Below are 23,341 nucleotides of genomic sequence, written 5' to 3' on the forward strand. Positions count from 1 at the left end.
TGTGCCGCCCTGAACTCATATAAAAGGACTTCAAAAGAATGAAAAGCAATGAGGGAGGACATGCAGGTGATCGGTGTTACAGATGAAGATGTTTAGGATGGCGCAAGACTGAGTCCTTAAGGGGGGCAACAGAACGAAGGTCCCTTGATTTTAAAACCATTTGTTTTTGAAATATGATGTCCGACAAGCTCACGATCAGGCGTCCAAATACTTTTGGCCATACTACCTACTATCAGCTAGTCCGGCGTCTAAACAGGCATGATTGGCTATGTCTGTGGGAAGGGGGCGAGTGGCCGAACGGCTTAGCCAACAGGAGGTACCGGGGGTTTAGTCCAGTACAATCTGTCCGAGAGTTTTACCGCAACCCAGGCAACACAAACACGAATCAAAACGAAACACAAAACAAAATATACACCGGTCAGCTCTAACATTAAAACCACCTCCACCTCCACACCAGCACAACACACACTAACACACCAGCACCATGTCAGTGTCACTGCAGCGCTGAGAATGATCCACCACCTACATAATACCTGCTCTGTGGTGGTCCTGTGGGGGTCCTGACCATTAAAGAACAGCATGAAAGCAGGTAAAAAAAGTATGTAGTGAAACACATGGACTACAGTCAGTAATTGTAGAACTACAAAGTGCTTCTATATGATAGGTGGAGCTGATAACATGGACAGTGAGTGTAGAAACAAGGAGGTGGTTTTAATGTTATGGCTGATCGGTGTACTTAATTAATAAAAATGGTGGTGATCTGGTTGCACTGTGGTTTACAAGGTGTAAAGTGAAGCCTCCACAAGGGGGCATAAGTTCATTTCGTTTTTACGTGGCTGATAAAACTTGTTTATTTAATGATTATTATTATTATTATTAATGCGCTCTCAATGCAGGTCCCAAGCCTGGATAGAAACAGGAACATAACAAAACGTTTATATTTTTGCTCTGCAGCTGATATAAACCGTCACCACAGACAAGGAGATTAACACTTAAAAATCTGCTATTTTCTTTATATTCTTTATTTAAAAGTATTAAAACTACACTTGATGCTTATCTGTGCTTTAAGAGAATTGGGGTGAACCTCACCGTCTCGTAGGCAGTCACCACCTTCTTGAGGACGTCGGGCAGAAACCCTTGAGCCTCCATGGTGGGGTACTGCTCCTTCAGGTTGAACAGCACCAGCGGGTTATTGTCTGCACCCGTCAGACAAGACGAGAGAGCCAGAATGCACTGCTTCAGGTTGGCCACAGCGGACAGACCGCACAGTTCTTTGAACGATGCTAAAGAGTTCTGTGGAAACACACACACACACCATTATGAGACACACAGAACTCCAGCTATTCATTACACGCCGGTTCCCGACCAGACCGGTTCAAAACGTGTTTGATGAGAAGACGCCGACTCTCCCGAAAGCCGCTAACAGGCGCCTGGTCCCTGTTCTCAAAAAAATAGAAGCAGCAACAACCCCACTGTGTAAGCAGTGCACGGAGTACACTTCCTCTCCGATGTGTAAAAGAACACAGCTGCAACAGGAAGTGGTTTAGTCGAGGTGTTGTGTGTAAAGCATCTGAGCACAGAATGTGATGAAATGAACTTCATCCTTCACACCTCCATTCATCACGATCAGAACGCCATCATCAGATTTACTACAGACTACACGAGTGATTGTTTGCAGACAGAACAGGATGTAAATAACACCAAACTAAACTGGACTGCACAGCGCAGCATGAAGCACGACAAAACAATTATAAATGAGTTATACAAGCATATTTATTAGAGGTAAAACACGCTATCCTACCAGCGATTGCATTACGCTTCCTCTACTGATGTTGACCTCCACTCTGATTGAGGAGAGCCGTGACTCTCACAAGCCCCCTCCGACACGTGTGCACTAGCTGACTGCTTCTTCATATGGGTTCATATGTGGATCAGCTTTGTGTACGGAGAGACACACCCTGTCTCTGTGCAGGTGCCATCAACAGCCAGCAGGGGTCATAATTGCATCGGTTATAATGAATCTTCTCTGGCACCTTCTCTTGAACAACAGCCAGTCGTTGTTCGTGTTGGCGCCCAGCCTGCCGGTGGCAGAGCTCAGATTCAAACCGACAGGTCAAGATGTCAGCTCTGGTGTGCTAGTAGGGCTGGGCGATATGGATCAAAAATAATATCTCGATATTTTTTGCTGAACGGCGATATACGATATATATCTCGATATTTTTTTATCCCATAAGGTAATAACAAAAAGACACTTCTGAGACAAAGCTACATGTTCCAATTTTTTTACAGGCACTTTTATTAATATTCATGCTGGGGAAGCTTCACACAAGAACTATTTTTACTTAAAAAAAAAAAAAAAAAAAAAAGAGCTACTCTAAGAAAAAAAAAAGTTGTTTTCTAAGGCATCTCCTGTCGTGTAATGTGAATTACAAATATATTGTCTGGCCCTTTAAGAATGTTAAGTGCACTATAGGGCGCAGGGAGCGAGTGTGTAGGGAAGACGTCGGAATGACACGGTTTCCGGCTGAGCTTGTGTGACATTAAAAGTAAAACCCCGTTAAAGTAAACCCCTCGTTAACCCCCACACCCCCCCACCCCCACATGTTTGGACTTTATACATTATTTTATGTATATGTCGCCACAACATTTACATTAATATTTTTTTTAACGTATAGAATCGTTCATGTTACTGTGTAACTATTACAACATTTCCTGCATTTTAATCAGCGTTCTGCTTCATGCACTTTATTATTATTTAACAGCTTTATTTGTTGTTTAATTGCTGTTTGCTCCTTGTTTACTGCAGAGTTAGTTCATGCAATTTAATAATGTTTGGTTGTTTATTGGCCGACAACAAGAAATACTATAATAGAAGATAAATAAATGACGTGTCGGACGTCGGTCGATCGTCCAGTATAAACTAACACGACCACGTACAACATCCGGTACAGAAATCACTCCCCATAATGTTTGATTTTTACAGATAGAGCAAATATATGCACATCACATATACAAACACAAGAGTCAGAGCAACAGGAGACGCACCGTTACGTTATTATTACTTTCTCAACACTTAATGTGAAGTAAATACGTGCATGTCAGCGCGTGCATGCCCTTGTATTGGTTTTTGAAACGAATAACGACTCGTTTTCTTGTTTTTTAACTTTGGGATTTGAAGTGAAAACGAATGACCAAAGGTACACGGAGCTGGAACCTTTTGTCTGGACTTGTTTTCGGCGTTCTCTACAGAATACATTATTCTGCTGCTCATCTGACACTTTGAATTCGAACCATCTCCAAATAATTCCAAAAAGAGTCATTATTTTTCTTTTTAGTAAGCAGCTCCTCTTCGATAGCTTCTGTCATGTCTTTATCCGTCTCCATGCTATCGCTGCCTGCAAGAATTACTGGTGAAGCGGTGGGGAGGGGCGAGTTGTGTTCAGTGAGGGAGAGGGGAGGGGCGAGTTGTGTTCAGTGAGGGAGAGGGGAGGGGCGAGTTGTGTTCAGTGAGGGAGAGGGGCGGGGCGAGTTGTGTTCAGTGAGGGAGAGGGGAGGGGCGAGTTGTGTTCAGTGAGGGAGAGGGGCGGGGCGAGTTGTGTTCAGTGAGGGAAAGGGGAGGGGCGAGTTGTGTTCAGTGAGGGAGAGGGGCGGGGCGAGTTGTGTTCAGTGAGGGAAAGGGGAGGGGCGAGTTGTGTTCAGTGAGGGAGAGGGGCGGGGCGAGTTGTGTTCAGTGAGGGAAAGGGGCGGGGCGAGTTGTGTTCAGTGAGGGAGAGGGGAGGGGCGAGTTGTGTTCAGTGAGGGAGAGGGGCGGGGCGAGTTGTGTTCAGTGAGGGAGAGGGGAGGGGCGAGTTGTGTTCAGTGAGGGAGAGGGGAGGGGCGAGTTGTGTTCAGTGAGGGAGAGGGGCGGGGCGAGTTGTGTTCAGTGAGGGAGAGGGGAGGGGCGAGTTGTGTTCAGTGAGGGAGAGGGGCGGGGCGAGTTGTGTTCAGTGAGGGAGAGGGGCGAGGCGAGTTGTGTTCAGTGAGGGAGAGGGGCGGGGCGAGTTGTGTTCAGTGAGGGAGAGGGGCGGGGCGAGTTGTGTTCAGTGAGGGAGAGGGGAGGGGCGAGTTGTGTTCAGTGAGGGAGAGGGGCGGGGCGAGTTGTGTTCAGTGAGGGGCGGGGCGAGTTGTGTTCAGTGAGGGACGGGGCGAGTTGTGTTCAGTGAGGGAGAGGGGCGGGGCGAGTTGTGTTCAGTGAGGGAGAGGGGCGGGGCGAGTTGTGTTCAGTGAGGGAGAGGGGCGGGGCGAGTTGTGTTCAGTGAGGGAGAGGGGCGGGGTGAGTTGTGTTCAGTGAGGGAGAGGGGCGGGGCGAGTTGTGTTCAGTGAGGGAGAGGGGCGGGGCGAGTTGTGTTCAGTGAGGGACGGGGCGAGTTGTGTTCAGTGAGGGAGAGGGGCGGGGCGAGTTGTGTTCAGTGAGGGGCGGGGCGAGTTGTGTTCAGTGAGGGAGAGGGGCGGGACGAGTTGTGTTCAGTGAGGGGAGGGGTGAGTTGTGTTCAGTGAGGGAGAGGGGCGGGGCGAGTGAACATGTGCAGAGACAAACTGGGAGAAGAGAAAGACGAACTGTCGGATCTAACTGGAACGCAACATCTATATCGATATACGCGATATTGTCTTATCTTATATCGCGTATGAAAATATATCGATATTTTATAAAATCTCGATATATCGCCCAGCCCTATGTGCTAGCATGTTTTACTGCTGCGCCACCTGAGCGCGACATTTCAAACGTATAAGTCTGAATGTAAATAACACCAAAATAAACTGGACTGCACAGTGCAGCGCAGCGTACAAGTGCATTTATTTATACAAGCATATTCATTAGGGGTAAAACAGGCAGCACGATCCCCAGGCGGGGCGGTCCGGGTCCTTTCTGTGCAGTTTGCATGTTCTCCCCGTGTCTGCGTGGGTTTCCCCCGGGTGCTCCGGTTTCCTCCCACAGCCCAAAAACATGCAGCCAGGCTAACTGGAGACACTGAATTGTCCTATAGGTACCCGGCCGCTAAGATGCATAAACCAGTGCATTGTAGTGCCAGTCCCAAGCCCGGATAAATAAGGAGGGTCGTGTCAGGAAGGGCATCGGGGGTAAAACCTGTGCCAAATCAACGATGCAGATCACGATCCGCCGGCGACCCCTAACGGGAGCGGCCCAGTGCTTGCATTACGCTTCCGTGACTATCACACGGCCCCTCCGACACGTGTGCACTAGCCGACTGCGTCTTCTCACCTGCACGAGGCGAGTTCATATGTGGATCAGCTTTGTATATAGGTGTAGAGCCACACCCTGGTGTTGGCGCCCAGCCTGCCGGTGGCAGAGCTCAGATTCGGACCGACATCTCGAGATGTCATGTGCCACCTGAACATGACATTTTAAACGTATAAGTCTAAATCTTAGCTCTGATACTGGCAGGATGGGCGCCTATTGGCTTGTGTGAGGGAGGGAGGGCCGGAGGGATTCCTCAGACGGGGTATAATGGAGATCAGTGTGTGACTCTCCATGCACGATACGGATCTCCATATGAATCCTCCTGGTGCGGGTGAAAAGAAGCGGTCGGCAACTGCACACGTGTCGGAGAGGGCGTGTGTTAATGAAGGTCTGCAGCAGTACAGGTAAAATACGAGTGGGTAACTGGATACCAAACTGGGAGGAAAATTGGAGGGGTGGGCATGTGGGTAATGGACGTTATTTAGAAGTTGGCCTCCCTTTGTGGCTATAACAGACTCCACTTCAGTGGAAAGGCTTTCTACAAGATTTGTAGTGTCAGTGTGTCTGTGGGTATTTGTGCCCGTTTAGTCAAAACAGCATGTGTCAGGTCAGGCAGCTTCCCCAATTTGGATATACTTAATTCTCCTGTGCAATCTGGCAACCTTTCCTGATACTAGCACCCACTTCCTCTGCTGTGTGTGAAGCCACAGGCAGCATCTTCAATGGTTTTAATGGTGTTAATGGTGGCTTCTTAGGGTATCAGCACCTTATATCCTCAGACACGTCCAATGGTGTCTTCATTATTTGGGGAAAATCCGATTATTAGCTGGAACAGCCCAGAATCCTGGTGCTGATTGGTTACGACTATGTCTGGGAAGAGGGATTGTATAGTCCTGCGCTGGTATTCCTGTCTTGTTGATGGGATGAAAGTAAATAGATAGATAGTAAACAAAAGTAAACAATTAAAGCAATAATTTCGTACCTGCATGTTCTCTCTGAGGTCAGTGGCCTCTCTGAGAGGTTGCGTGGCCCTCCGGAATACCTCGTCCACCGGTTTAATGAGCAGTATCCTCATGGAGGCGTACTCCCGTCTGCTCTTGCCCTTGCGGACAGACAATCCTCTCTTGTGAGGCTTGCCCCCGCCACGCCGATTGGTAATGGCAACATGGACGAACAACCAGGCGTGAGGGAGCACCTCACCGGTCAGAGACTGAAGAGGAATGTGGCGAAATCCCGGCTGTAGACACTCGAACGGAATGGTGTACTGACCGATAAACTCATCCCCGATGTAGTCGTCGTCCAGAACCACGAAGCGCACCATGGCCAGCTCGGGGAGGTTAATCTGAAACTCGAAGCTCTCGTCGAACAGAGGGTCGTCTCCGTTCTGGTGGACGGTTTTAGTCCTCAGCTCGGCGCAGTCGGCCGGAATGCCGTGGATCTCGACGTACACGTAGGGGTCCACGACGTCCCCTTTGGCGCCCGAGCCCTTGGGTTTGGGGAAATTTTGCCCGCCGATGATCTTTATGTGAAGGAGCTGGGGGGAAACGCCGGGCACCGAGTCTTTCGTGTTGGCGCTGAAATAAGACACCTGCTCCCTCATTATGGCCGGGCGGAGCACGTAGCCGCAGTTGCCGTTCTGTTGGAACCAGCCGATGTTCAGGTCCATCATCAAACCCGGAGTCTGATAGTTCATGGCTACTATCTGGCAGCCGCACTTCCAAAAGTCCTGAGGGTTCATATTGCTGGAGTCGATGCGCATGGGGCTCGGGTACACCCTGGCCAGAAACTTCTTGTTGTAGTTGACAAACTCGCCAGGGAAGTCGCTGGCGCACCTGGTAGCGAATACTTCATTAAAGGAGCAAAGTTCCCAATGTTTTTGGTTCTGGAACGCCGTCTGGAAGTCTTTAAACTGGATGGATTTGCACAAGGTCACAAGGTCAGAGAGATCTTTAGAGAGCTGGAACTTTTTCCCTTGAGTGACGGTCTGCGGTTCTCCTCCCTCGACGTTCATCCTCTGGGACATCTCCGCGCCCTCGTCCTCGTCGGTCACCTCCCCCTCCGAGCCGGTACAGGTGCTCCCCAGCTTCTTCCCTTTCAAAAGGATCTTGCCTTTCAGGTCGTTAGGGGAGGGGAGGTAATTATCGTCCGGTTTGGGCGGATCTTTGTGAATTTTGTCCCCGAGGATCTTCTTCAGGTGCTGAAACATGACTTTCTGCTGCTTGAGGGAGCAGTGGTTCTCCAAACACAGAATCAAGGGGAACTCGGACGCCACGAAGGCACACTTGTTAACGATGTCGATGACGCTCCGGAAGACGACCTGCGAGGTCATGGAGTGGCCGGTGTAAATTACCGGCTCGTTGTCTGGCCCGTCCCAGACGTCCAGCTCGACGCTCCGACATCCCATCTGTAGGGCCCGGATGTACCCCGTGATGTCCGACGGACCCCTGAACTGGTCCTCGATCAGGTAGGTATTGTGGGAGGAGTTGATGTAATAGTGAGACAAGGGTTGGTTCATGTCCTGGCACACGCTTTTGTGTTCCGGATCGAAGATGTGGCAGTCGTTGGACATCAGGTAGTTCGTGAACCCATCTAAAGACAGCCAGCCCTTGAGCTGACCCTCTTTTGAAGGTTCGTAGCGCTGAATGACCTCTAAACTTGTGTCTTCGCTGACCTGCGCCATTCCCTGCTCCGCTTCCAGAAATATCATCAAGTCCTTGGCGTCCAGGAATTCCTTGTTACTCGAGAACTGAACCAGCAAGAAATAAATCTCCGGTCTGGTGCAAAGATCATGATAGATCTCAATAAACTCCTCCTTCGTAATGCCACACCCTATTTTATCCTTCGCTTTGTGCAGCTCCTTCAGCTTGAGTTCTATTTTAACGTTTTTTAAACCCGGGTTTAATTTTTTGATCAGCTGCACAGCCGTACAAATGCCGACGCTTTTGCCGCCGCTGACGTCGGCTTCGTCGAAGAGATCGCTGAGCCAGGAGGAGCGCAGGCTGTTCTGGCTGCTCTCCATCACGTTCAGGCTGTGCTTCCCGTACGATATCAGGTACCGAAGTCCGGTCACCCAGATGTTCGCCACGTCGGCCGTGTTCGCGACCAGGTCCAGAGACTCGTAGTTCTCGCCATAGACGATGGAAAACGCGCAGTCTTCCGAAATCTGCTCGTAAATCCCGTTGGTCCGAAAAGTGTCCGTATTCCTACCCGTCCTCACCTCCTTAATGGACTTCACGTCAATTTTGGCTTTATCCGACTCCTTCTTCGAAGGCTCCCACCTGAGAGACTGCATGTCCGCATCTAACAGGAAATATCGATAGTAAACTCTGGAGTTGGATCGCACTTTCCTTAACTCGGAACCGTCCACCATGGCGTTGATGCAGTCGCTGGCGCTGCTGATCTTCTTCTCGGTGGGCATGCTGCTGAACGACACCGTCTTTTTCCTCTCTTTCCTCTGTCTTGATCCATCCTGAAAAACGACACAGGTTACAGTTACACACCTGATGGGATCTTATTAAAAGCTTTACATGTTTTATTTTACCAGTAGTAGCCTAGTGAGCCGAGCTTTGGGCTACCAATGGGATGGTTGTGAGTTTGAATCTAGATTCTGCCATGCAGCCATTGCTGGACGTCATAAAAAGGGAATAATGTCATTGTACTGTACACATGTATATTTATATCTGACAAAAGACGTTCCATTCCATCTTCTCTAGAACCGTTTTATTAGTAATCGTATCAGTATTATCAATGTTATAAAAAATGTATTGTTGTTGCTATAATTACAAATATTATTATTATAGATAACGCTGTTATTATTAGTATTATTTTTATACTAATATGATTATAATTTTTTTAATAAAAATTGTTATTAGTATAATAATTATTATAAATATAGCTGCTATTATAATGGCGATAATAATAAATATTATAAGTATAATAATAATAAATATCATTATTATTATTATAATTATTATTGCTGTTACAAATATAAGTACTGATTTATTATTATTATAACTATTGTTGTTTTATTATTATTATTATTATAAATATTATTATTATTATTCTATAAATATTATTATAATTATTATTACAAATATTATTGTTATTATCATTATTATTATTATAAATATTATCAGTTATTATAATTATCATTATTGTTATTATAAACATTATAATTTAATTATTATTATTATAAATATTATTATTACTATTATTATTATAAATTTAGTTATAAATATTTTTTTATTGTTTTTATAAATATAATTATTATTAAAAATATTATAATTTAGTTATTATTATTATTATTATTACTATTATTATTATAAATTTTATTTTAAATATTTTTTTTATAAATATAATTACTATTATTATTATAAACATTATTATTATTATTATAAATATTATTACTATTATTATTACGAACTAAAAGCTGCTGGAACATGTTCACTGAAATCCAAAAACTGCTTATTCATTTATTTATATATTACCAAAAAAGTACATTGTAATTAGTCAACACATTTTGCAGCTGTTATGACACACACATCCCCTACAGATGTATGTACAGATGCGTGTAAACTTTTGACCTGAACTGTAATACAAACAAAAGTATCAAAAAAGTGTGTAAAGTCAAAACAAGCCATAAAAATTATGTTTTTGTTGTGTTTTTGTATATCTTTGATAGTTTTAGTGTGTGTGTGTGTGTGTGTGTGTGTGCGTGGGTCCACACCCTTCCTCCCTCAGCGATCACATTTCCCACAAATGTCACTTCTGGTTGCATCAGTCAAACTTATCTGAGTCTGAGCTTCAGGCCATAAAAGCTCATAATGTGAAACCATTCATCTCAAAGTTCTGAGTCCTGCTCGCTTTGGTCTCAGTCTGGACGAGAGTGAAGTTCAGATAAACAAGCAGTGGGGTGTTGGGGGGGTAAAAATAACGTCAGAGGATCATGAGGCGTCGCGGTTGTGTAAAACCACTTACTTACTGGCTTCTTTTATCTTTAAAGCTTGTTCTAGCCCAGCTAGGGTTGCCAGATATGTAAAAATATGTACACCACAGCTTAATAAACATTACACATATTCTAATTAATAAAAGATGTTTATAAGAATAAGTGAACCGATTCACTAACACATGAACACACTACATGAATCCAGGACCTACATACAGTTCCAGAGCTCAAGTTCAAATAGGATCCAAAATCCCTCTTTCCCTGGTATGATGGCCAATCATGTCTGTACGCAGACTCCTGGGGTGGGGGGGCAAACTGCTTAGCCATTGAGAGGGGCACGTGTCAGGAAGGGCATCCGGTGTAAAGACTGTACCAAGTTTGATTCGCGGACCCCTAAACAAAACACTTGATTAACCAAAAGAAACAAAGCAAGATGGCCTGATGTGTCTGTATGTGGACGCCCAACTGGCCGACAGCACAGCTGGAAATTCGAACCCTGGATCCCAACAGTAGTAATAGATAGAATAGATAGAATGGCTTTAATTGTCAAATACAGGTGTACAGTACAATGAAATTCTTTCTTCGCATATCCCTGGAGCTGAGAGGGTTAAGGGCCTTGCTCAAGGGCCCAACGGAGGCTGCATGGCAGAGCTAGGATTCGAACTCTCAACCTTTCGATTGATAGCCCAAGGCTCTACCCACTAGGCTTCCACTGTCCCTAACCGTCCGAGAGCTGCCTGGAAGGAGAGGAATAAGACGAAACAGGAGAAGAACCAGGGCGGCACGGTGGCTCGGTGGGTAGCACTGTCGCCTCACAGTAAGAAGGTCCTGGGTTCGATCCCCAGGCGGGGCGGTCCGGGTCTTTTCTGTGCTGGTTTGCATGTTCTCCCCGTGTCTGCGTGGGATTCCTCCCACAGTCCAAAACCATGCAGTCAGGTTAATTGGAGACACTGAATTGCCCTATAGGTGAATGTGTGTGTGTGTGTCTGCCCTGCGATAGACTGGTGCCCCGTCCAGGGTGTTAGTGTGTGCCTTGCGCCCATTGAAAAGCTGGGATAGGCTCCAGCACCCCCCACGACCCTGATTGGATAAGCAGTTAAGTGAGTGAGTGAGTGAGGGAGGAGGAGAACCAGGACCAAACCCTGAGGACATTAAGATTTGTTTTAATTTATAACCAGCAGCACCTGCGCTCCTGATCCGTCTGGTAGTACTTGTGAACTGAATCCAGTATTTAGGTCACATGATGAAGCGTTTCAGAATGACTTTACTTGACATTAACGTCGTTCTATTTGCAGGAACCAGAAGAGCTCCATTTCATTCTGATTCGTCATCATGGACTGTTTGTCTCTGAGAGGGAACCAGGGAAACATCAGATAAGTCCGTCCTGCGTGTTATTTCAAATGCGTTCGGTTAATCATTGTCGTGCTCCGACTGCAGACGGTGGTGACCCAGCTTCGTGCCATCCATTAATTTCTTCTAGGCCAATGTACTGCCCGCCCCGTGTGGCACCGTCTCAGAGAGGGAAGGATGCCAGCGTGCAGCGGGCATATCTCCAGGTCCCTGGAGCTTCGTGTCACAGATACAGCTGAGACTCATCAACCGAAGAGGAAAATATTTAGTGGCAGAATCTGCTAAAAGGGCAGGAACAGGATAAGATGGAGGGGCTGTTCGTACTTTAACTGAGAGGATTTGGCTGTGAATAGAGAGGTAAAAATATTGCGTTGGCACAAAATACAGATGCCAAGAAAAAAAAATCCTCAGTACCACAGTCCTGTCTGACTGACAGCAAGTAAACAACTGGAAAACTTTTACCATCCAGTTCCAAGCATGTAGTTTCCTTCTATGTAAGTCTATGTGGATTCACTTTGATGCTCGATTCTAAGCTAAGTAGCACAAGAAAGCATCAGCAGCAATAAATTCTACTTTTCAAATGTAGTTTTTATAAAGCTTATGCCACCCTGAGACTACAGAACTCTGGGGCCACAGAACTCGGAGAGACTACAGAACTCTGGGGCCACAGAACTCGGAGAGACTACAGAACTCTGGGGCCACAGAACTCGGAGAGACTACAGAACTCTGGGGCCACAGAACTCGGAGAGACTATAGAACTCTGAGACTACAGAATTCTAGCACTATAGAACTCTGAGACTACAGAACTCTAGCACTATAGAACTCTGAGACTACAGAACTCTAGCACTAAAGAACTCTGAGACTACAGAACTCTAGCACTATAGAACTCTGAGACTACAGAACTCTAGCACTATAGAATTGAGACTACAGAACTCTAGCACTATAGAACTCTGAGACTACAGAACTCTAGCACTATAGAACTCTGAGACTACAGAATTCTAGGACTATAGAATTCTGAGACTACAGAACTCTAGCACTGTAGAACTCAGACTACAGAACTCTAGCACTATAAAACTCTGAGACTACAGAACTCTAGAACTCTGAGACTACAGAACTCTAGAACTATAGAACTTTGAGACTACAGAACTCTAGCACTAAAGAACTCTGAGACTACAGAACTCTAGGACTATAGAACTCTGAGACTACAGAACTCTAGCACTATAGAACTCTGAGACTACAGAACTCTGAGACAGCAGGACTCTAGGACTACAGAACTTTGAGACTGCAGAACTCTAAGACTATAGAAGTCTGGGGCTTCAGATCTCAGAGACTACAGAACTCTGAGACTGCAAAACTCTGGGGCTACCAAACCTTAAGACTGAACTTTGAGACTTTATAATTCTAAGACTACAGAACTCTGAGACTATATAACTCTGAGACTACAGGACTCTGAGACAGCAGGACTCTAAGACTGCAGAACTTTGAGACTGCAGAACTCTGAGGCTACAGAACTCTAAGACTACAGAACTCTAAGACTACAGAACTCTGAGACCATAGAACTTTGAGACTACAGAATTTTAAGACTACAGAACTCTGAGACTACAGAACTCTGAGACTACAGAAGTTTAAGACTACAGAACTCTGAGACTACAGAACTCTGAGGCTACAGAACTCTGAGACTACAGAACTCTGAGACTACAGAACTCTGTGGCTACAGAACTCTGAGACTACAGAACTCTGAGACTACAGAACTCTTGAGACCACAGAACTCTAGGGCTACAGAACTCTTGAGACCACAGAAATCTAGGGCTACAGAACTCCAAGACTGCAGAACTCTGAGACTACAGAACTCTGAGACTACAGAACACTGAGACCACAGAACTTTGAGACCACATAACTCTAGGGCTACAGAACTCCAAGACTGCAGAACTCTGAGACCACAGAACTCTAAGACTACAGAACTTTGAGACTACAGAACTCTAGGGCTACAGAACTCCAAGACTGCAGAACTCTGAGACCACAGAACTCTGAGACTACAGAACTCTAGGGCTACAGAACTCCAAGACTGCAGAACTCCAGAACTCTCCAGATCTAGTTTTGCAAAGAAGATTATTATTTCCTTTCGGCTGCTCCCATATATTTATTTAAGAGTTGCAAAAGCGGATAATTCTGGTCCACATTCCTGATTTGGCACCTGATTTTTACTGTTTTAGCCAATCACGTTGGCCGACAGCATTGCTGACATTCGAACCCTGGATCTCAGTGTTAGTAGGCTAGCATATTTTACCAATGTGCAACCCGAGCACCCACTTGCAAAGAAGAAATAAATAAAATAACAGATTAAGAGTGAATTAAATTAAATTAATTAAAATGAAAGAAGTGGAAAGATAAAGTACAGTGCTGAAGAAAGACTAACAAACACTGTAGATCTTTTATTCCACTAACCATCACGTCGTGTGACCAGACACTCAAAGCTGCCACTGATAAATGATACCCATCCTGGCCTTCCCTCCTTCACACACATCAAATTGTGTTTATATTGCTGGAGGCACAACAAAATGGGCTTACATTAAATAGACTGCTGTGCCACCCAGATGTTATTTATGGCGTATTTAATATCTAATGTTTTATATCTTTTTGCAAATATGCTAAGCTCAGCAAAACTGTGCAGTCTGCAGAAAAAAGATGGTGTTTAATTCAGCAATTCAATGTTAACTGTGCAGTAAAATTGGGATGTCTATTAGCAGATTGCTTATGTCTGTTTTCATTTAGAAAATGAAGCGTACGGGATTTAACCGAGGGGCTGAAATAACACGAGGCAAAGTTCTGAAAAGTGGTAAATCATTTCAGTACGAGTCAGCGTTCCCTCATTATACATTCATGAAAATAAACATGGCACTGAAAATCCCACAAATCCCTTCGTCGGTTCTGCGCAGCTCGTCACACATTAAAGTAAAAAACCTGGTGACTGTTCCATCCAGTTCCTCAGATCACTTTGAAAAGTCCAAAAATAAGTGACGTGAGTAAACAAGTCAGAGTTAAAAATACACTGCGGGATAAACGGCGGCGGCTGTGGCGGTGACGGCTCTCGGCGTGTTCGATCCAAATCGATCGTGAAAGCCAAACCACCGTCAGAATGTGTGTTAGTGCAGCCTGTCATAAACACGCAGAAATAGCAGCAGAACATCTGGCTCGGTTCTCCTGCAGGAACTCTGATTAAACTCTGAACGTTTGTAAAACCCTTTTTTTAGAAACCGAGTTTGTCAAACAAACCACGACGTGGAGCCAGAACAAGCAGCTAACAAATGATGAAAAGCTGGAGGGAGGGTGAGAGGGGTGTACATTTGAGCTTTGATGGACCGCAGAATGAGGGTGTAGCTGCATACTGTGATTTACAGCCACAGGACTCTGACCTACAGAACTCTGAGGCTCCAGAACGCTGAGGCTCCAGAACTCTGAGGCTCCAGAACTCTGACCTACAGAACTCTGAGGCTCCAGAACTCTGACCTACAGAACTCTGAACCACAGAACTCTGACCTACAGAACTCCGAGGCTCCAGAACACTGACCTACAGAACTCTGACCTACAGAACTCTGAGGCTCCAGAACTCTGACCTACAGAACTCTGAACCACAGAACTCTGAGGCTCCAGAACTCTGAGGCTCCAGAACTCTGACCTACAGAACTCTGAACTACAGAACTCTGAACTACAGAACTCTGACCTACAGAACTCTGAACCACAGAGCTCTGACCTACAGAACTCTGAGGCTCCAGAACTCTGAACTACAGAACTCTGAACCACAGAACTGTGAACTACAGAACTCTGAACCACAGAACTCTGACCTACAGAACTCTGAGGCTACAGAACTCTGAGGCTACAGAACTCTGAACTACAGAACTCTGAGGCTACAGAACTCTGAGGCTACAGAACTCTGAGGCTCCAGAACATTGAGGGTCCAGGACTCTAGAGTTCTGCAGTCTCAAGGTTACAGAATGCTGAGGCTAAGGAGCTCAAGCTCAGGAACTCTAAGACTACAGAACTCTGAACTAAAGAACTCTGAGGCTCCAGAACGCTGAACTACAGAACTCTGAGAGTACAGAACTCTGAGACTAGAGAACTCTGAGACCACAGGACTTTGAACTAAAGAACTCTAAAGCTATGAGACTCAAGCTCCGGAACTCTGAACTACAGAACTCTGAGGCTCCAGAACTCTGAGACTATAAAACTCTGAACTACAGAACTCTGAGGCTCCAGAACTCTGAGACTATAAAACTCTGAGAATGCAGAACTCTGAGGCTACAGAACTCTGAACCACATAACCCTGACCTACAAAACTCTGAGACTATAGATCTCTGAGGCAACAAAATGGCTCCAGAAACCTGAGGCTATGGAACTTGAGTTCTGGAACTCTGCACTACAGGACTCTTGAGCTACAGAACTCTAAAAGGTACAGGACTCTCAAGCTACTTGACTGAGACTACAGACATCTAAGACTACAGAACTCTGAACTCAGGCCATGGAACTCAACTCGAGCTCCGGAACTCTGAGCTACAGGACTCTTGAACTACAGAACTCTAGGACTACAGAACTCGGTCCTAAACTCTAAGACTACAGAACTCTGAGACTTCAGAACTATGAGACTTCAGAACTCTCAAGCTACAGAACTCTGAGGCTACAGAACTAGAGCTCTGGAACTCTGAACTACAGAACTCTGAGGCTACAAAATGCCACGGCTTCAGAACTCTGAACTCAGAACTCGAGCTCTGGAACTCTGAGACTACAGATCTCTGAGGCAACAAAATGCTGAGGCTCCAGAACTCTGAGACTATGGCACTCGAGCTCTGGAACTCTACAGAATGATGAGACTACAGAACTCTTGAACTTCTGAACTTTGAGGCTCCAGAACCCTTAGGCTACAGAACAGCTGTAGCCTTGCAGTTAAAGTGCTGGACCGGTCATTAAAAGGTTGCTGCTTCAAGCTTCAAGTTCCACCACTGCAAGGTTGTCACTGTTGGGCCCCTAAGCGAGGCTCTTAACCCTCAATTGCCTAAACAGTAAACTGGGGAAAGATCTATGCAAATCAAAACTAATTAACTATGACCGATCTTCTGGTTAATATAATAAAACATCTATCCTGAAGGACGTGGTCTCTCCCAGGACCACAACACCACCCCCAACTCACGGCGACCCTGAATGCCTCAATAAATGTGAAAACAATATCGTTTTCCATCACATGTACATTTGTACAACAGTGTGCCCACCAACAAAGCAATCGAGGGGTCGTACGGTGCCAGACTTTTACTCTGATGAGATCTCGGGAGAATCTGGTTGGTAATTCTGGCTCAGAGGTGAGTGAGAACTAAGACTCATTAGGGAGGAAACGAACTCGGTGTGAACTGTATAAATAAGCGCTGGAGGTAAGAGAGCACGAGCGGTGCTAATAAACAGAACTGGCTTTACTGGTGGTGCGGCTATCGGTGCATCTTCTGCATGAGTCTGGAAAAACGGTGGCCAGAGGGAAGTGACCGGTCCAGAACTGAACTCAATAATGAACCCACAGTGCACACTGCAGGACGAACAGGTTATACCGTCTCCACTAGGGACCAATTAATTATTTACATGTTCTGTTAACAATTTAAGTTAAACCATGGCTAAATTCAGATGGTCACTTCTGTTAGTAATGAGTAAAATAAAGTAAGAACAGTCGGACTGAAGTGTGATATACATCGATCAGCCATAACATTAAAACCACCTCCTTGTTTCTACACTCACTGTCCATTTTATCAGCTCCACTTATCATATAGAAGCACTTTGTAGTTCTACAATTACTGATTGTAGTCCTACAATTACTGATTGTAGTCCATCTGTTTCTCTACATACTTTGTTAGCTCCCTTTCATGCTGTTCTTCAATGGTCAGGACCCCCACAGGACCACCACAGAGCAGGTATTATTTGGGTGGTGGATCATTCTCAGCACTGCAGTGACACTGACATGGTGGTGGTGTGTTAGTGTGTGTTGTGCTGGTATGAGTGGATCAGACACAGCAGCGCTGCTGGAGTTTTTAAACACCTCACTGTCACTGCTGGACTGAGAATAGTCCACCAACCAAAAACATCCAGCCAACAGCGCCACGTGGGCAGCGTCCTGTGACCACTGATGAAGGTCTAGAAGATGACCGACTCAAACAGCAGCAATAGATGAGCGATCGTCTCTGACTTTACATCTACAAGGTGGACCAACTAGGTAGGAGTGTCTAATAGAGTGGAAGTGAGTGGACACGATATTTAAAAACTCCAGCAGCGCTGCTGTGTCTGATCCACTCATATAAGCACAACACTGACCACTGAAGAACAGTCAGTAATTGTAGAACTACAAAGTGATTCTATATGGTAAGTGGAGCTGATAAAATGGACAGTGAGTGTAGAAACAAGGAGGTGGTTTTAATGTTATGGCTGAACGGTGTATAAAGCAACCGAACACGGGAAATTTCTAAAGCCTCCCACTGTTTTTGCCTTGACCTTCAGGTGTGGTCAAGTGTTTATATACAGTATATATATATAAAAGCCCCGGTTCCTGTTTTAAAGGTCAGTTTCTTAAGGCAAAGCCCAGTCTTCCTCCTTAGGATTTCCTCTCTGGTGTATAAGGAAATATCCGGACTGGAACAGAGAAACAATGCAGCAGAAGCACCGCCAGAGTCTGCACAGCGGTTTCATTATTTCCTCCAAATTCTATTTGGGCGCTCTTACGTAAGCGCTGTTGGGAAGCGCTCGGCCGTTTCTCTCGGCTCTCCGGCACATGATCTAATTACGAAGCACATGATATCAGACAAACTGCTTCTTTTAGTGTGGACAGTCTACCAAAAAGGCTCTCGGAGTTTAGCAATAACGTGTTCGATGGTTTTAATCCGTTTTCGGCAGCTTATTGGACTTATTTTTGGAAATTTATTGGATTCACTGTAAAACAGCCAATAATATTTTTTATATTAAAGTTATGGATAATCCGGGGTAGATAGAACGTCTTAATGTCACATATACACATGTACATGTACGGTACTTCTTTAAAAGTCGGGGTCAGAGCGCAGGGTCAGTCATTGTATGGTGCCCCTGGAGCTGAAAGTATTGAGTGCCTTTCTCAAGGGCTCAAAAGTGGCTGCATGGTAGAGCTGGGATTCAAACCCACAACCTTCTGACCGCTCTACCCACTAAGCTACCACTGCCCCACTGTATAATGCTGGTTAAATACAGCATAAACATCAACAGCTGAGATCTGATAGATTAAAAACATACTTATGAAATAAATTCGAGTTTCTGGGCAGGCAGTAGCCTAGTGGTTAAGGTACTGTACTAGTAACCAGAAGGTCGCTGGTTCAAGCCCCACCACTGCCAGGTTGCTGCTGTTGGGCCCTTGAGCAAGGACCTTAACCCTCAATTGCTAAGACTGTATATTGTAACAGTAATGTAAGTCGCTTTGGATAAAGGCGTGTGCTAAATGTACCTTCGATGCTCCTGTATATTAGAGGTCGTTTTGGTCCCTTCTGACCACACCCCTCTTTTATTTCATCTGGGCTTGGGACCGGTAAATGTTCACTGATACCCCCCCACCCCCAATAGCTAGGTTCAAGTTCTTTCTATGTCACCATAAAAAAACACACTAGCAACACCCTAGTAACCGACTAAAATTCCATAATGATCACACAGAGACTCTCTAATAATATTGTTAATAGTAATTAATTAATAATCAGACCAATCAGATCTCACGGTCAGACTAAAGTGTGATATACAGATTTTTGCTTCGTCCTTCTGATTCGTCTCCGTTTCCCCGACACGTGAATCTTCCCACATGGCCGTGAATCCACTAATGGATTATCTGTGTGTGTTTTTTGTCTACTGGCTCACTTCTATCGGAGGAATTCACCTGGGACTGGCGTCTATCTGGCGCTGATGTGCGTCCGGCTACAGTGATTACACCAGAGTGCATTAATCGCACGGCTAGAAAAATAAGCTCACAGAACAAGCCGTCGTACAAAGTGGTGCGTTTAAATGAGCCCCGTTTGGGGGAATTAATAAAACACGATGGGGGCATCGCTGGGACGCCGGGAGAGCTTTTAGTTTGTGCTAAAAGATACACAGCGACATATTACTTCGGCTTTACTGGGCAGTAAAAATCCCTTCGGGGTTTAGGATTGTAAAGTAAGGCCGGAGAGACTCCATATGGACCGAGTGTTGGCCTTTTAACAATCTGCTACCTCCCAGGAGACACTACAACCTTGGTGTATGAATCTGCTCATCAGTATCCATCAAAAGTGAACAAACGACTCCTTGCAATCAGCTGTTTCTTTCTATTTATGCATTTTACCCCAAATTTTCACCCATTCAGGTCGTATCCAGTTACCAGGCCGGCAAAGTACCTAGCGCAGTTGACCACTGCTCCGCCCTGGGTCCTGACCCCTAAAAGCCGCTTGTAGCGCTGATGACTGGCATGGTTCGCTGCAGTATGGCACGACAGCGGTACGAATGTGTCCTCTACCATATCAAGTTCCAGCACAGAATAAGGAGGTAATACAAGTGCTGCAGCTTAATACACCGATACAGCCATAACATTAAAACCACCTCCTTGTTTCTACACTCACTGTCCATTTTATCAGCTCCACTTACCATATAGGAGCACTTTGTAGTTCTACAATTACTGACTGTAGTCCATCTGTTTCTCTGCATGCTTTGTTAGCCCCCTTTCATGCTGTTCTTCAATGGTCAGGACCCCCACAGGACCACCACAGAGCAGGTATTATTTAGGTGCTGGATCATTCTCAGCACTGCAGTGACACTGACATGGTGGTGGTGTGTTAGTGTGTGTTGTGCTGGTATGAGCGGATCAGACACAGCAGCACTGCTGGACTGAGAATAGTCCACCAACCAAAAACATCCAGCCAACAGCGCCCCGTGGGCAGCGTCCTGTGACCACTGATGAAGGTCTAGAAGATGACCGACTCAAACAGCAGCAATAGATGAGCGATCGTCTCTGACTTTACATCTACAAGGTGGACCAACTAGGTAGGAGTGTCTAAGAGTGGACAGTGAGTGGACACGGTGTTTAAAAACTCCAGCAGCACTGCTGTGTCTGATCCACACATACCAGCACAACACACACGAACACACCAGCACCATGTCAGTGTCACTGCAGTGCTGAGAATGATCCACAACCTAAATAATACCTGCTCTGTAGTGGTCCTGTGGGGGACCTACAGTCAGATGGACTACAGTCAGTAATTGTAGAACTACAAAGTGCTTCTATATGGTAAGTGGAGCTGATAAAAAGGACAGTGAGTGTAGAAACAAGGAGGTGGTTTTAATGTTATGGCTGATCGGTGTAGTATTAAAGTACCAAATGTTAACTTTAGTTCAACGTCTCTGTGCATAATTGAAGTTCAGGGTTTCATCAATCAATCCAGAACATTAAAAGATCAATAAAAACAGTCGGCAATTAGATGGTTTATGATGTGGCGAGCTGAGCAGAACACTTTTAGCGGCTCATTTGTGGTCGGCCGCTCACTAGTTAAGACACTCTTGTCTAAACAGATAATAATTCTCAGTAGTATAAATATTATCGATGTATTTAAACAGGACAGTAATGGACTGATGGCTGCATAATGTTGATCATTTCAGGTCTGGTGAAACCTCAAAGCATTTTATAAAAGTAATTACAGAATAAAATACAAACACGGCGGATCAACCGTATAACGTTTCATATCTGATTCAATACAGATCCAATATTTTAGGCCTTTATTAGTCCTGGTATTGATAACCAGAATCAGATTAAAAACCTAGTTTTCATGATCTAGCTATAATCAATATTACAATATTTGATAATTTAATAAACTCTATGAGGATTTTTGAGCTATTATAAACCCTGACTACAATATTTCGGTGACACCATCACCCGGGACGATTCTTCTGCACGACGTCGGCATCTAGCAGATGCTTTTATTCAAAGCAGCTCACGGTACTGAGACAGTATAATGTCTAAACCTGGGGTTTTCTACCTGTGGGGCGAGTACCCGTCCAGCAGCGCTGCTGTGTCTGATCCACTCATACCAGCACAACACACACTAACACACCACCACCATGTCAGTGTCACTGCAGTGCTGAGAATGATCCACCACCTAAGTAATACCTGCTCTGTGGTGGTCCTGTGGGGGTCCTGACCATTGAAGAACAGCATGAAAGGGGGCTAACAAAGCATGTAGAGAAACAGATGGACTACAGTCAGTAATTGTAGAACTACAAAGTGCTTCTATATGGTAAGTGGAGCTGATAAAATGGACAGTGAGTGTAGAAACAAGGAGGTGGTTTTAATGTTATGGCTGATCAGTGGATGATGTGCTGGCTTAAACCAGCGACCCTTCGATTACTAGTCCAGTACCTCAACCACTAAACTACAACCGCCTTACTGACCGGCTAATGCTGACCACATCAGTGTAGTTCAAGCAAAGCTGATGAAAAAGTGGAACAAATGTCCCTGAACAACAACAGGTGTTTTTTTGCATAATCATTTAGGATTCATTATATGCTGATAAAATGCATTAAATCCTCACAGCACTCTGAGATTCATGCATTTACAAACGTCACGTGGATTCTGAAGTGGCGGCAGCGAGATTACGGTTCTAAACGCTCCATTAATGAAACATACAATAACGCCTGGCTGTGGTAAAACACGGACGCCGCGGGTTGCATCTCATCGCGGGATCATAGTGACCGAGTGTAATGGAAAACAACGACTCACAATAATATAAATATTAATAATTATAAAGTTTAATCAATTTCCTATCGAATTTCGATCATGTGTGGAACACCCGGCACTTTGTTTTACCAGTCGGCAGATTTCCCACAAGCCGCGTTGTCCGTTTTTCCCTGGCATTCAAGCCTGGACTGTGTCCATCATGTGGTCGGCTGTGTCCACAGTGTGCCGACCAGCTTCAATTCTGAGACCACATTCTTGTTGTCTAGCTTATTTCACACACTGTGTGACAATATATGGCCAAAGGTATTTGGACACCTGACCATAAGCTTGTCGGACACTCCGTTTAAAATGCAAATAAATTAAAACAGAGCGATGAACACAGATGACTAAAAGGGGTAAAACCATGAAAGCTAGAGGAGGCGGACGGTCCAGTGTGAAGATTCTTTAATAAAACTCACCTCATCATGTTATAATTTTAAACACACTTCTAATTTTAATCTGCTCTGCCTTTTATATTATTTTATTAATAGTAAAAGGACTTGTGTCATGCTGAACACCCAACTCTCGATTCCCTTCGAGTGGTCTCCTAAATATAGAACGTGGTTCTGAAAGGTGTTAAACGCTGTGGTCACTTCTTCTAAAGAAAAAGGACGAGAATAATGAACCCGGTTTCTCCGCCTCCGTCTCAACCGCGTCCACACAGTCCGTCAAGGTCGGATGCGTTATTCGTTTCTGACGCCGGTCCACCCTCCATCCCTCCATTTTCATCTATTTTAATGACCTCCACTCTGCGGGCTATTTAAAGAGCAGGAGACGAAGTTAGAGGAAGGATTAATGAAGCTCTCAGAGGTGCCAGCCGAGCGGAACGGCGAACGGGTGTGGTGATGGATTGAGACGGAGGGATATAAAGGGATGAGCAAATCTAAAATAGCTCCACCTTTAACCCGTCAAACTCCTCGTATCGGCCTACTGGACCATTTTCCATCCGAAGCAAACCTTAAGTATGGCGAATACGATCCATCCACCAGGGGGCGCTGCGGGATAATCCGCTAGCCCACGAGCGCCGAGA

At 45.2% G+C, this 23,341-nt stretch overlaps 1 protein-coding gene across 2 annotated transcripts in view; it reads right to left on the bottom strand.

Annotated features, from left to right (window-relative positions):
* Positions 1-23,341, bottom strand: part of LOC134300975 (inactive phospholipase C-like protein 2) — a 48,653-nt gene that overhangs the window by 14,105 nt on the left and 11,207 nt on the right. For both annotated transcript variants that reach the window (XM_062985470.1, XM_062985472.1), the window contains 2 exons: positions 6,222-8,708; positions 1,090-1,293 (listed from right to left, as the gene is read on the bottom strand). In XM_062985470.1, the coding sequence (XP_062841540.1) occupies positions 1,090-1,293; positions 6,222-8,708 (2,691 nt within the window). The remainder of the gene's footprint in view (positions 1-1,089; positions 1,294-6,221; positions 8,709-23,341) is intronic.

This window comes from Trichomycterus rosablanca, chromosome 23 (assembly GCF_030014385.1).
Source record: "Trichomycterus rosablanca isolate fTriRos1 chromosome 23, fTriRos1.hap1, whole genome shotgun sequence".
Lineage (NCBI taxonomy): Eukaryota > Metazoa > Chordata > Actinopteri > Siluriformes > Trichomycteridae > Trichomycterus > Trichomycterus rosablanca.